The 16,172-nt window shown below is 45.9% G+C and overlaps 1 protein-coding gene across 1 annotated transcript; it reads left to right on the top strand.

The window, feature by feature from the left end:
- The first annotated feature begins 1,561 nt into the window (after positions 1-1,561).
- C1QB (complement C1q B chain) lies at positions 1,562-3,734 on the top strand. Its single transcript, XM_072155445.1, has 3 exons — positions 1,562-1,683; positions 2,529-2,699; positions 2,777-3,734. The coding sequence occupies exons 2-3, from the start codon at positions 2,552-2,554 to the stop codon at positions 3,346-3,348; spliced, it is 720 nt and encodes a 239-aa protein (XP_072011546.1). The 5' UTR covers positions 1,562-1,683; positions 2,529-2,551; the 3' UTR covers positions 3,349-3,734.
- The last annotated feature ends 12,438 nt before the right edge of the window (positions 3,735-16,172 follow it).

The following is a 16,172-nucleotide window of genomic DNA, read 5'->3' as shown; positions in this document are numbered from 1 at the left end:
CGACGGCCACCCCCCCCCCCAATTTCTGTCACGTGAAAGCCAGCGCAGATGCGCCACAATCCGATCGCGTGCGCCAAAATCCCGTGGCAATTCAACGCAGATCGGAAAAATTCGGGAAACCCGGTGGAAAAATGTGACCCAGGATTAGTAAATGTGCCCCTATAACTTGAGTAACCTTAAAGCTAAAACAATTTATAATTTTAGGAGCTATTTTATTCTCATATGAGAAAACTGGTAAAAGCTACCATCAGATATTTACATATTAAAGTGATGCTGTCACCGCAATTTCACAAATCCAGCTAGTGGCAGGGTCCCGTAGAGCCATAATAACTGATGTGAATAGGGAGATGTCATCTAAGGTCCTTTACTTTTGCAACATCTACCCCATGTGTGTATCTAATCGCATGAAATCACAGCATGCCTCCATTGACTTCTATTCCTACCCATGCCTCCATGGAAGCATGCTGTGATTTTATGTGATCAGATACATACATGGGTAGACATTGCAAATGTAACAGGGCCTTAGATAACATCACCATGGTCACATGACATGAAGTGCCCAATGATGTAACAGAGCTCTCTCAATGTTCCAAAGAGCAGTGTATCATTGGACAGATGAGTTGCATATAAGTTTATAAACTGATTTTTTTAACATTGCAGCTATAGAAATAAACCATTTAGGGTGTAGGACAATGCTTTTAAATATTTATTTTGGGTGAGTTAATTTAAATGAAAGGTTGTATTTAAGGTAGATCTGATAGTAGGGTGATAGTAACAAGCTGAACCCTAATTTATTTAAACTTAATCCTAAAATGCTTTCTAAATTAAACTACACTTTATCTAGCTAATATGCTAATTATCCACTATTATTGAGGCTACTGGGGTGTGGAGTATCCTCTCTGGGCAGCGGGAGCAAAGGTTACTCCACACCCAAGTAGCCTCTGTGATGCCTCCTACCTGCACGTCTTTGGTGCGCACCCTCACACTTCTATAGCAATCCGACGCTTGCAAAGCTCTGTGCATGCGCAGTAGTCCAGAGAAAACGCGCATAGCAGAACTCCTGTTGGCTCTGAAGCTGGAGCTACTGCACATGCGCAGAGCTCTGAAGGAACCAAACTGCTACAGAAGTGTAAGGGTGCGCACCAAGGATGCGCAGGTAGGGTGTCGCACTTGGGTGTGGACTTTGTTCCCACTGCCCAAAGAGGCTACTAAACACCCCAGTTGCGTCTGCCTATAATTAGCATATTAGCTAGATAAAGGTAGTTTAGATTGAATTTAGATTGAATTTTAGTATTAGGTATTGATTAGTTATTAGCACCTACCATTAGATCTACTTTAATAGGTAGATTTCTGATGGTAGCTTTCCTTTAAGACCGCCACCGATTCCGACACAGAATGTTTTTCTCAGATGTTGACTACGGTCAACTGCTTGATATTTCCTTTTCATTTAGTACGTCTTCACTTTTTATTATTTTCCATGGTCAGCTCAATATGAAGAGGAAGCATCAATGTCAGCTGCCCCATATTGTTCATTTGAGGTAAGAAGGAACATCCAGTTCCCCTCCTTCCCATAAATTCATTGATACTTCTGCTTTCTGTGCATTGTGTAATTCATGTTTGTGATTTCTAGCTGCGCATCTTCTCCCCCGAACACTGATATCTATCCAACGTCCAGACTATAAGGTGAGTGCCCGTGTCTTGTTTACCTGAGGAGCCAAAATATTTGCAGCTCCTTGTTGGCTTAATGCCATCTTCCAATCAGAATCTAAATTTTGACTATACAATTAATCCCAATGAATCAATAATCCTGGTGCCCTCCATTCTGCTCTTTGTGCCCTTGTTGCTCCCCTGTCGTGACTCGCCCTCGCCTCCACTGCCCTAGTTCAGAATAGTTTATGGGAGCTTGCCTGTGACTAGCTTTTCTGCAGAGGTAAGTAGCCATATCAGGACAGATCAAACAAGGCAACCAGAAGCAGATCTGAAGCCCCATATTTGTTCCCTTTATTGTCTAATGTCTAACGTATAGTCTGGGCAGAGGTTTTTTTGTAGATGAAATGGTTATGATTTGATGGAGAAATCATGAGATAATGGAGATATGTAGAAGACATAAAAGAGCAATGTCGAAATTATGGACATGACCATAATTTGGACATGACTAGGAAATTATGTAAATATTTCCGGGATATAATAGGTGGAAACTGGTGGGGATATAATGGAATTGATAATGGGTTGATGTACTGCCCTCATCACCTTGTACTTTAGCTGGACACCTTAGTAGAACACATGAAGCTTCTTCTACTGTTGCAATCCCCTCTGAATTAGAGAAATTTCCATAATTTTTAGGATTACAATATGCAATGACCGGATGACCAAGGGATGATACATCTACACCACATGAACTCTCCAGCTTTGCTATATTGTAAATGATGCAGTGATCTATATCATTACAAACAAATACAACTCTTTGGGTTCTACAACATCCTCCCATATCTTACAAAAATTATTTTCTGTGGCCCTTATTTTCCCAGGAGTTGGCTTGGATCCTGGAGTGATGGAAATGATCATCTGTATTGTCCTGGTAGCGCTGCCCTTATGTCAGGCACAGAGCTGCCAAGCTCGTATGCCAGGTCTACCTGGAATACCTGGAATTCCAGGAACAGATGGAAAGGATGGAGCTGATGGAGAAAAGGGAGAACCAGGTAAGTCAATGCTGGCAGATGGTTTATGATAAGGTGTTGGGTTGATGTCATCTCCTGTTCACATCTTCTGTTATCAGGTCTTCCAGGAACCATTATTGGCTGGAATAAAAATGAACACAGAGGAGATACTGGTCAACACGGAATGCCAGGTAAAGTGGGGCCAAAAGGGCCTATGGGTCCCCCAGGATTTCCCGGACCTACAGGGCTTAAAGGATTGAAGGGGGAATCTGGAGACTATAAGACAGAGGTGCACTCTGCCTTCTCTGTGAAAAAGACCACATTAGGAAGCCCTCGTAAGGATCAACCCATTCGCTTTGATCAAATCCTTGTCAATGTGAATGATCAGTATGATTTCCGTACAGGGAAGTTCACCTGTCAATACCCTGGTCTCTACTACTTCACATACCACGCTTCGTCCAAGGCACACCTCTGCGTCCACATTGTTAAAGGCAAATCCAGTGCAAAAGAGAAGGTTGTCCTCTTCTGTGATCAGGTCTTTAACATCTTCCAGACAACCACTGGTGGTGTTGTGCTGAAGGTCAACAAGCATGAGTCTGTCTGGCTGGAACCTACTGAGAAGAACCACCTGCTGGGCATTGAGGGAGCAGACAGTATATTCTCAGGATTCTTGCTTTTCCCAGAGTATTAAGAGAGCCTAGTAGGACATTGTGTATGTTACCTGGGCACAGTCTGTGACCTTCTGATGTCATGTGCTTGAGCTCTTATTTTGTGTATAGTACCTCCCCCCCACCCAAAAACATGTGCACAGTCTCAATTTTAAACAAATACTTCCTCCAATGGGAGACAAAATTTATAGATGTCCTATAACAATGCCACCAATTACAACGATGTCCAACATCCATGTCAACTCCATATAGTCAAATCCTATAACATGTCCATGGTCAACCCAACACATCCATGTCTTATAACCCCTTTAACCAAAAGAGTCCTGCTCTATTCTAATGGGGTGTTCCTTTGTCTTTACAAAAAATAATGTTATAAATAAAGATTCCATTTGTTTGGATTGTACTTATATTTTGACTATTTTCCATGCTGCTCTCATTTAGTTAATGGAGTACCTTTAAGGGCACATGCTGTTAAGCTAGGGCTGTGCCTGTTGAGCACATCTCCCCACCACACAGAGCTGCAGGTGAAGCTTTAAAGGGGCTTCCCATCATTCTCCTAAGGGAGCCGTAATGGCATATTGTAGAGACTGTAAGATGATCCCATCCTTTCTTCAGAATGTATGAAGTGAATCTTCTCTGTGAAGGGATTTTTCCTGTAGATCTCAAAGAAGCTTGAACAAATTGAGATCTTTGGAGTGCAGAGATAAGCTCCTCCCCTGAGCGTTGCTCTGTAGTAAAGGGATAAGCTCCACCCCTCAGGGTTACCTTTTAGTGCAGGGATAAGCTCTTCCCATTGGAGGTTTCTCTGTAGTGCATAGATAAGGTCCTCCCCTGAGTATTGCTCTGTAGTGCAGGGATAAGCTCCTCCCCTGAGGGCTGCTCTGTAGCAAAGGGATAAGCTCCACCCCTGAGGGTTGCCTTTTAGTGCAGGGATAAGCTCTTCCCATTGGAGGTATCTCTGTAGTGCAGGGATAAGCTCCTCCCCTGAGGGTTCGTCTGTGGTGCAGAGATAAGCTTCTTCAATGAGGGTTGCTCTGTGGAGCAGAAATAAGCTCCTCCCCTGAGGGTTGCTCTGCGGTGCAAAAATAAGCTCCTTCAATGAGGATTGCCCTTTAGTGCAGGAATAAGCTCTTCCCATTGGAGGTTGCTCTGTGGTGCATAAATAAGCTCCTCCCCTGAGTATTGTTCTGTAGTGCGGGGGTAAACTATTCCCCTGTGGACTGATCTGTAATGCAATGATAAGCTCCTCCCTGATTGCACTGTGGTGCAGTGACATGCTATCCCCTGAGGTTTTCTCTGTGCTCAGTGATAAGTTATAAGATATAAGCTCCTCCCCTCTTGGCGGCTCCCTTGTGCAGTGATAAGCTCCTCCCCTGAGGGTTGCTCAATAGTGCAGTGATAGGCTCCACCCTATGGGTTACTCTCCCCCTTTGAGGGTTGCCCCCTAGGCATTGTATATTATACACCTTGGGTACCCCTGGGGTATGATGAGAGGCGGGTGGGATAATATAAGAGTGGGTGCTGGGGGAATAACATTAGAGGAGGGGTGCTGGGGGAAATAATATGAGAAGAGGGAGGTGCTGGGAGATAATAATAGAGGGTGGTGCTGGGGGGACAACATGAGGTGCGGGGGTGCTGGTTGATAATATGAGAGGGTGGTGCTTGGGGATAACATGAGGTGGGAGTTTTGGGAAATAACATAAGAGGAGGGGTGCTGGGGGGATAACATGGGTGCTCAGGGGAATATATGAGAGGGGTGTGCTGGGGCCCGGGGGCATAACATGAGGTGGGGGGTTCTGGGAAATAACATGGGAGGAGGGGTGCTGGGGGATAACATGAGGTAAAGGGTGCTCAGGGGAATATATGAGAGGGGCGTGCTGGGGGAATAACATGAGGTGTGGGGGTGCTGGGGGAATATATGAGAGGGGCATGCTGGGGGAATAACATGAGGTGTGGGGGTACTGGGGGGATAACATTAGAGGGGGATGCTAGGGGGATAGCATGCGGTGGGGGGTGCTCAGGGGAATAACATGAGGTGTGGGGGTGCTGGAGGAATAACATGAGGTGTGGGGGTGCTGGGGGGATAACATGAGGTGTGGGGCTGCTGGGGGAATAACATGAGGTGTGGGGGTCCTGGGGGGTAACATGAGGTGTGGGGGTTCTTGGGGGGTTAACATGAGGTGTGGGGGTGCTGGAGGAGTAACATGAGGTGTGGGGGTGCTGGGGGAATAACATGAGGTGTGGGGGTGCTGGAGGAATAACATGAGGTGTGGGGGTGCTGGAGGAATAACATGAGGTGTGGGGGTGCTGGGGGGATAACATGAGGTGTGGGGGTGCTGGAGGAATAACATGAGGTGTGGGGGTGCTGGGGGGATAACATGAGGTGTGGGGGTGCTGGGGGGATAACATGAGGTGTGGGGGTGCTGGAGGAATAACATGAGGTGTGGGGGTGCTGGAGGAATAACATGAGGTGTGGGGGTGCTGGGGGGATAACATGAGGTGTGGGGGTGCTGGGGGGATAACATGAGGTGTGGGGGTGCTGGGGGGATAACATGAGGTGTGGGGGTGCTGGGGGAATAACATGAGGTGTGGGGGTGCTGGAGGAATAACATGAGGTGTGGGGGTGCTGGGGGGATAACATGAGGTGTGGGGGTGCTGGGGGGATAACATGAGGTGTGGGGGTGCTGGAGGAATAACATGAGGTGTGGGGGTGCTGGAGGAATAACATGAGGTGTGGGGGTGCTGGGGGGATAACATGAGGTGTGGGGGTGCTGGGGGAATAACATGAGGTGTGGGGGTGCTGGAGGAATAACATGAGGTGTGGGGGTGCTGGAGGAATAACATGAGGTGTGGGGGTGCTGGGGGGATAACATGAGGTGTGGGGGTACTGGGGGAATAACAGGAGGTGTGGGGGTGCTCAGGGGAATATATGAGAGGGGCGTGCTGGGGGAATAACATGAGGTGTGGGGGTGCTGGGGGAATAACATGAGGTGTGGGGGTGCTGGGGGAATAACATGAGGTGTGGGGGTGCTGGGGGAATAACATGAGGTGTGGGCATACCTCCCAACATTTGTGAAAGGGAAAGAGGGACAAAATGATCTCCCTAAGCCACACCCCCAATCACTCCCTGGCCACGCCCCAAATTTTAACCATATTATAATAATAAAAATCATCTCAATAAAAAAAATACAATTATCCTGACTGGGACTTGAACCTAGAACCTACAGTGTCCATGAACAATAATGACACAGTGCCCCAACCCACTGAGCTATAATCTCTGTGACTATCTAGTTCTAGAATTTTGGTAGCTAAGCCCTGTGACTGCTACTGTTACACTGACACAGATTTAATGCCTTGGTATATAGGGAGGGATCTTCTCAGAGATGATTGTAATTATTGAGACTATTATTGTTATTATAATTATGGAGATGATTATTATTATTATGGAGATGATTATTATTATTTTTCTATTATTAATAATCGTCTCCATAATAATAAAAATAATAAAATTTATAATAATAATAGTCTCAATAATTACAATAATAACCTCTGAGAAGATCCCTCTCTATCAGGGCATTAAGTCCTCAGCTCTGTATCACTGGGCTTATAGCTCAGTTAGTTAAGCTCCTGTCTATGGTGCAGAGGGTCCCAGGTTCACTGGGCTTATAGTTCAGTTAGTTAAGGCTTCTGTCTGCAGTGCACAGGGTCCCAGGTTCGAATCTCAGCCTGGCCAAAACTTTATTTAATTTAATTATATAAAGAGCTTGTGTCTGGGGAAGCCCTGGAGACCATATATGGACAGATGCTGATCTGACCTGATGACGTGGTCTCTGCTCTCTCCGCTAAGCCCGACACTTCTCTGAAAAGGATTCCTTGCCCGATGTCTGCTCTGGGGAACCCTAGGAGATGCAGTGACCATATACAGGCAGTCCCCGGGTTACGTACAAGATAGGGACTGGGGGTTTGTTCTTAAGTTGAATTTGTATGTAAGTCGAAACTGTATATTTTATAATTGAAGTTCTAGACAATTTTTTTTTTTGCCCCCTTGACAATTGGAGTTTCAAATTTTTTGCTGTAATTGGACCAAGGATTATCAATAAAGCTTCATTACAGACACCTTACAGCTGATCATTGCAGTCTGGGACTATAGTAAAGCATCCAGAGAGCTTCACCAGAGGTCACAGTGGGCAGAGGGGTCCGTCTGTAACTATGGGTTGTCTGTAAGTCGGGTGTCCTTAAGTAGGGGACCGCCTGTATATGGACAGATGGTGATCTGACCTGATGACGTGGTCCCTGCTCTCCACTAACCTGACACTTCTCTGAAAAGGATTCCCTCCCGATGTCTGCTCTGGGGAACCCTAGGAGATGTAGTGACCATATATGGACAGATAGAGATCTGAGCTGATGACGTGGTCCCTGCTCTCCGCTAAGCCGACACTTCTCTGAAAAGGATTCCCTCCCGATGTCTGCTCTGGGGAACCCTAGGAGATGTAGTGACCATATATGGACAGATGCTGATCTGACCTGATGACGTGGTCTCTACTCTCTCCGCTAAGTCCGACACTTCTCTGAAAAGGATTCCCTCCCGATGTCTGTAGAAGCCATTCTGTACTGTGAGTTATGGCTTTCAAAGTATTTACTATGCGGACACAGCGCGGGACATGCGGGACCTGGCGGGAAAATCCGTGACAATATGACAGCTGCCCGTGTCGCGGGCAGAGGTATGAAAAACGGGACTTTCCTGGCAAAATCGGGACGGTTGGGAGCTATGGGTGTGGGGGTGCTGGGGGAATAACATGAGGTGCGGGGGAAGTGCTGGGAAGATAATGTAAGAGGGAGGTGCTGGTCGGATGACATTAGGTGGAAGGATTTTGGGGGGATAATTAGTGAGACACAATGTGAGGGAGAGATGTCATAAAGGGGGAAAATATACTGTGTGGGGGTGGGGAAAAGGGGCGGGGCAAACATTTTCATCGCTTTTTTGCCACTGCAAAAGTTGGGAGGTATGATATTTATATTAGCAATGTGCAAAATGCATTCTAGATTCCCCACGTCAGTGCCCTAGAAATAACTACCTATAGGGTTGCCAACTGAGTGGTCCTATTAAAGGTCAGTATTTTTTTCTTATGTACAAAACTACTGGGCCTGATAATTTTGCAACCACAGAAAAAAATGTAAAGCAACTGCCCCGGATAATAGGACTGATCCGAGAGGATGTCTCTATGGGGCAATACCACTAGGGGGCAGCACAGGACTGGGAACACACAGATCTTGCAAGAATAATTCTTGTTGGAAGCTTCAGCCTGAAATCTGCGAAAACCATCAACCAGCAAAATGAGCAGAACACAAATAATACCGAATATCATATACAGAATAAAATGAATAATAAAAGCCACAGAAATCTGCAGAATATAGTGCTATGACCCGAGATGGAAATACACATCATGCACTGATGGGCAGTAAATCAACCATAGTAATGTGTATAAACACACGTATATTTATATATTGTTCCCCAATACAGTTACTATAAATTATAATGAGACCCATGTATTCACCAGAATACAAATGCCCCATCTCATAGACTGTAAGCTCTTGTGTCCCCCCCCCCTCATCCTCATAGACTGTAAGCTCTTGTGTCACCCCTCATCCTCATAGACTGTAAGCTCTTGTGTCACCCCTCATCCTCATAGACTGTAAGCTCTTGTCTCACCCCCTCATCCTCATAGACTGTAAGCTCTTGTGTCACCCCCTCATCCTCATAGACTGTAAGCTCTTCTGTCACCCCCTCATCCTCATAGTCTGTAAGCTCTTGTGTCACCCCGATCCTCATAGACTGTAAGCTCTTGTGTCCCCCCTCATCCTCATAGACTGTAAGCTCTTGTGTCACCCCCTCATCCTCATAGACTGTAAGCTTTTGTGTCACCCCCTCATCCTCATAGACTGTAAGCTCTTGTGTCACCCCCTCATCCTTATAGACTGTAAGCTCTTGTGTCACCCCCTCATCCTTATAGACTGTAAGCTCTTGTGTCACCCCCTCATCCTCATAGACTGTAAGCTCTTGTGTCACCCCCTCATCCTCATAGACTGTAATCTCTTGTGTCACCTCCTCATCCTCAAAGACTGTAAGCTCTTGTGTCACTCCTCATCCTCATAGACTGTAAGCTCTTGTGTCACCCCTCATCCTCATAGACTGTAAGCTCTTGTGTCACACCCTCATCCTCATAGACTGTAAGCTCTTGTGCCCCCCTCATCCTCATAGACTATAAACTCTTGTGTCACCCCTCATCCTCATAGACTGTAAGCTCTTGTGTCACACCCTCATCCTCATAGACTGTAAGCTCTTGTGCCCCCCTCATCCTCATAGATTATAAACTCTTGTGTCACCCCCTCATCCTCATAGACTGTAAGCTCTTGTGTCACCCCTCATCCTCATAGACTGTAAGCTCTTGTGTCACCCCCTCATACTCATAGACTGTAGGCTCTTGTGTCACCCCCTCATCCTCATAGACTGTAAGCTCTTGTGTCACACCCTCATCCTCATAGACTGTAAGCTCTTCTGTCACCCCCTCATCCTCATAGTCTGTAAGCTCTTATGTCACCCCTCATCCTCATAGACTGTAAGCTCTTGTGTCACACCCTCATCCTCATAGATGGTAAGATCTTTTGTCCCCCCCTCATCCTCATAGACTGTAAGCTCTTGTGTCCCCCCCCCCCTCATCCTCATAGGCTGTAAGCTCTTGTGTCACCCCCTCATCCTCATAGACTGTAAGCTCTTGTATCACCCCCTCATCCTCATAGACTGTAAGCTCTTGTGTCACCCCCTCATCCTCATAGACTGTAATCTCTTGTGTCACCTCCTCATCCTCAAAGACTGTAAGCTCTTGTGTCACCCCTCATCCTCATAGACTGTAAGCTCTTGTGTCACACCCTCATCCTCATAGACTGTAAGCTCTTGTGCCCCCCTCATCCTCATAGACTATAAACTCTTGTGTCACCCCCTCATCCTCATAGACTGTAAGCTCTTGTGTCACCCCTCATCCTCATAGACTGTAAGCTCTTGTGTCACACCCTCATCCTCATAGACTGTAAGCTCTTGTGCCCCCCTCATCCTCATAGACTATAAACTCTTGTGTCACCCCCTCATCCTCATAGACTGTAAGCTCTTGTGTCACCCCTCATCCTCATAGACAGTAAGCTCTTGTGTCACCCCCTCATCCTTCATAGACTGTAAGCTCTTGTGTCAGCCCCTCATCCTCATAGACTGTAAGCTCTTGTGTCACCCTCCCCATCCTCATAGACTGTAAGCTCTTGTGTCACCCCCTCATCCTCATAGACTGTAAGCTCTTGTGTCACACCCTCATCCTCATAGACTGTAAGCTCTTCTGTCACCCCCTCATCCTCATAGTCTGTAAGCTCTTATGTCACCCCTCATCCTCATAGACTGTAAGCTCTTGTGTCACACCCTCATCCTCATAGACGGTAAGATCTTTTGTCCCCCCCTCATCCTCATAGACTGTAAGCTCTTGTGTCCCCCCCTCATCCTCATAGACTGTAAGCTCTTGTGTCACCCCCTCATTCTTATAGACTGTAAGCTCTTGTGTCACCCCTCATCCTCATAGACTGTAAGCTCTTGTGCCCCCCTCATCCTCATAGACTATAAACTCTTGTGTCACACCCTCATCCTCATAGACTGTAAGCTCTTGTGCCCCCCTCATCCTCATAGACTATAAACTCTTGTGTCACCCCCTCATCCTCATAGACTGTAAGCTCTTGTGTCACCCCTCATCCTCATAGAGTGTAAGCTCTTGTGTCACACCCTCATCCTCATAGACTGTAAGCTCTTGTGCCCCCCTCATCCTCATAGACTATAAACTCTTGTGTCACCCCCTCATCCTCATAGACTGTAAGCTCTTGTGTCACCCCTCATCCTCATAGACAGTAAGCTCTTGTGTCACCCCCTCATCCTTCATAGACTGTAAGCTCTTGTGTCAGCCCCTCATCCTCATAGACTGTAAGCTCTTGTGTCACCCTCCCCATCCTCATAGACTGTAAGCTCTTGTGTCACCCCCTCATCCTCATAGACTGTAAGCTCTTGTGTCACACCCTCATCCTCATAGACTGTAAGCTCTTCTGTCACCCCCTCATCCTCATAGTCTGTAAGCTCTTATGTCACCCCTCATCCTCATAGACTGTAAGCTCTTGTGTCACACCCTCATCCTCATAGACGGTAAGATCTTTTGTCCCCCCCTCATCCTCATAGACTGTAAGCTCTTGTGTCCCCCCCTCATCCTCATAGACTGTAAGCTCTTGTGTCACCCCCTCATTCTTATAGACTGTAAGCTCTTGTGTCACCCCTCATCCTCATAGACTGTAAGCTCTTGTGCCCCCCTCATCCTCATAGACTATAAACTCTTGTGTCACCCCCTCATCCTCATAGACTGTAAGCTCTTGTGTCACCCCCTCATCCTCATAGACTGTAAGCTGTTGTGTCACCCCCTCATCCTCATAGACTGTAAGCTCTTGTGCCACCCCCTCATCCTCACAGACTGTAAGCTCTTGTGTTACCCCTCATCCTCATAGACTGTAAGCTCTTGTGTCACCCCCTCATCCTCATAGACTGTAGGCTCTTGTGTCACCCCCTCATCCTCATAGTCTGTAAGCTCTTGTGTCACCCCTCATCCTCATAGACTGTAAGCTCTTGTGTCACACCCTCATCCTCATAGACTGTAAGCTCTTGTGTCACCCCTCATCCTCATAGACTGTAAGCTCTTGTTTCACCCCCTCATCCTCATAGACTGTAAGCTCTTGTGTCACCCCTCATCCTCATAGACTGTAAGCTCTTGTGTCACCCCTCATCCTCATAGACTGTAAGCTCTTGTGATCAGGGCCCTCACTCATATTGTTCCATATGTCTGTTTGTACTCTGTAATGTATTAAAGCTGTATATGTCCCCTATGATTTGTAAAGCGCTACGGGATATGATGGCGCTATATAAATAAAGATTATTATTATTATTGAGACAACACATTTTCCCATTATGGAATCACAATGCCATACTGTGACATCAGAAAGTTCTTTCGTTGAATTACAATTCCTCATTTTGACATCAAAATACCCCTTATGTGACACCACTGTGACCCATTGTGACATCAGAATTTATTTTAATTCATGACTTATTACTGTTATTATAACTATTGTTTACCACTATTATTATGTGTTACTATTTAGCATAGATTGTAGAGTAGAGAGTTTAGAAAGTGCAAAACTGATTAGTAGGGAGATACAGTAGAGGTTTCCATATTTTATAAAAATGTGGACCATGTAAATGTTTTTTTAAAGGCATTCGGACGGAATCTGCAAGAGACTGAATGTAGAGCGCAAATGTGAGGTCAGAGTCCAGCACAACGCCCCAGACAATGGAAAACTCATTCTGATATAAACTCATAATATGGTGGAGATGAGGGAGGCCAGAGAAGCAACACTACCCAGAATGAGGGAACCAAAGACACGAGGAATGGTGAGAATTGGATAACTAAGACCAATGCTCATGGTGAGGACAGGGCCGGCGCCAGCACCAGGCATATGTGGGCAAGTGTCGGGGGCCCAGACCTGTCGGGGGAGGCCAACACAGTCGTATCTTAGTTTCACGAAAAGAAGAGTAAGAAGGGGCACTATCTAGGACACTTTACAGCAATATATGGATATAGTGATGTATTAGCTTGAGATGACGTCCGTTGTGATAGAAGTATAATGGTGGTGCTCAACGTATAGCAGAAAACAGTCCATTGAATCACATTTGAAAGAAAAAAGAAGAAACGCGGCCACTCACCATAAAAACTTCTTCTTTATTTTATCTTCATATAAATAGTACGGTGGCACAGGCAAGACAGGATAGGGGTGGGAGCAGGGGGTAACACAAGGCAACAGCCGTTTCGCGCCGTCCGGCGCTTTCTCTAGCCTCTAGGGGCCTGCTGAGGCTCTGTCACCCAGGGGCCAACTGATGCTCTGTTACCCAGGGGCCTACTGAGGCTCTGTCACCCAGGGGCCTACTGAGGCTCTGTCACCCAGGGGCCTACTGATGCTCTGTTACCCAGGATCCTACTGAGGCTCTGTCACCCAGGGGCCTACTGAGGCTCTGTCACCAAGGGGCCTACTGAGGCTCTGTCACCCAGGGGCCTACTGAGGCTCTGTCACCCAGGGGCCTGCTGAGGCTCTGTCACCCAGGGGCCTGCTGAGGCTCTGTCACACAGGGGCCTACTGAGGCTCTGTCACCCTGGGGCCTACTGATGCTCTGTCACCCAGGGGCCTACTGAGGCTCTGTCACCCAGGGGCCTACTGAAGCTCTGTCACCCAGGGGCCTACTGAGGCTCTGTCACCCAGGGGCTTACTGAAGCTCTGTCACCCAGGGGCCTACTGAGGCTCTGTCACCCAGGGGCCTACTGAGGGTCTGTCACCCAGGGGCCTACTGAGGCTCTGTCTCCCATGGGCCTACTGAGGCTCTGTCACCCAGGGGCCTAATGAGGCTCTGTCACCTAGGGGCCAACTGAAGCTCTGTCACCCAGGGGCCACTGAGGCTCTGTCACCCAGGGGCCTACTGAGGTCCAAGTGACAGTCATTTACTGTGACCTTCACACATTTGGGCAATGGTGCTAATACCTGAAGCACAGGGAGCTACTAATTTACTAAAAAAAATGGCCCCTAAAAATCCACTGAGCTTCTTGTACAGGATTGTCGCTGCATGAGATCAGCCGACCAGTGCTACACGTCTGGATGGTTCTCCTTGATTTGCTGAGAAGATGGTGACTTTCCTTCATGAACTATTCACAGACCATGAGCCCCTCCCACTGCACATTATGCTTTATTATCCATCAAGAGGAGATGAGAAGAAAGATTTCAGACCATTTTGTTCTATTAATTTGTTTTGTTAAATTTCCTTTAAGGAATTTACCAAATATGCCGAAAAGAACAAACACAGTTCAGGATTGTATCTGAGGTTATGGACGTGTACCATGCTAAAGGAGTAATAACAAATAAGAATCTCGTGTAGTTTACATGATGGTTTACCACAATGTTACTCATGGTACTTCTCAGAACTTTCCAGAATCCAGGGGAATGAGATCAGCAGCGTCACAGCGTTGGAATCAAGGAGGGAAACGAAGAAGCAGAAATGTAAAAAAAAATTAAAAATTGAAAGCTTCTAGTTTCAGGTCACCCCATTCCTGATACGAGGGTCACACAAGACGGAGTCAATATCAACTCTGTTATCTCTCCTCTCACCACTACACTACGTACATATATATATATACCACTACATATATACACTACATACATACATACATACATACATACTACACTGCAGAACATACTATACTACAGAACATATTACACTACATACATACAAACATACTACACTGCAGAATATACTACACTGCAGAATATACTACACTGCAGAACATACTACACCGCAGGACATACTACACCGCAGAACATACTGCACTGCAGAATATACTACACTACATACATACATACATACTACACTGCAGAACATACTACACCGCAGGACATACTACACCGCAGAACATACTGCACTGCAGAATATACTACACTGCATACATACTACAGGACATACTACACTGCAGAACATACTACACCGCAGGACATACTACACCGCAGAACATACTGCACTGCAGAATATACTACACTGCATACATACTACAGGACATACTACACTGCAGAACATACTACACTGCATACATACTATACTGCAGAATATACTACACTGCAGAATATACTACACTGCAGAACATACTACACCGCAGGACATACTACACCGCAGAACATACTGCACTGCAGAATATACTACACTGCATACATACTACAGGACATACTACACTGCAGAACATACTACACTGCATACATACTATACTGCAGAATATACTACACTGCAGAACATGATACACTGCATACAAAGTACAGAACATGCTACACTGCATACATACTACAGAACATACTACACTGCAGAACATACTACACTGCATACATACTACAGAACATGCTACACTGCAGAACATACTACACCGCAGAACATACTACACTGCAGAACATACTACACCGCAGAACATGCTACACTGCAGAACATACTACACTGCAGAACATACTATACTACATACATACTACAGAACATACTACACTGCAAAACATGCTACACTACATACATACAAACATGATACACTGCAAAACATACTACACTGCAGAACATACTACACTGCAGAACATACTATACTGCAGAACATGATACACTACATACATACCTACATACATACAAACATCATACACTGCAAAACATACTACACTGCAGAACATACTATACTGCAGAATATACTACACTGCAGAACATGATACACTGCAGAACATGATACACTGCAGAACATACTACACTGCAGAACATACTATACTGCAGAACATGATACACTACATACCTACATACATACATACAAACATCATACACTGCAAAACATACTACACTGCAGAACATACTATACTGCAGAATATACTACACTGCAGAACATGATACACTGCAGAACATGATACACTGCAGAACATGATACACTGCAGAACATACTACACTGCAGAACATACTATACTGCAGAACGTGATACACTACATACCTACATACATACACACATACAAATATCATACACTGCAAAACATACTACACTGCAGAGCATACTATACTGCAGAACATGATACACTACATACCTACATACATACATACAAACATACTATACTGCAGCACATACTACACTGCAGAACATGCTATACTGAAGAACATACTACACTGCAGAGC

Source organism: Engystomops pustulosus, chromosome 6, assembly GCF_040894005.1.
Source record: "Engystomops pustulosus chromosome 6, aEngPut4.maternal, whole genome shotgun sequence".
NCBI lineage: Eukaryota > Metazoa > Chordata > Amphibia > Anura > Leptodactylidae > Engystomops > Engystomops pustulosus.
Note: the sequence above shows the minus strand (reverse complement) of the source record. Positions and strands in the feature narration are given on the sequence as shown.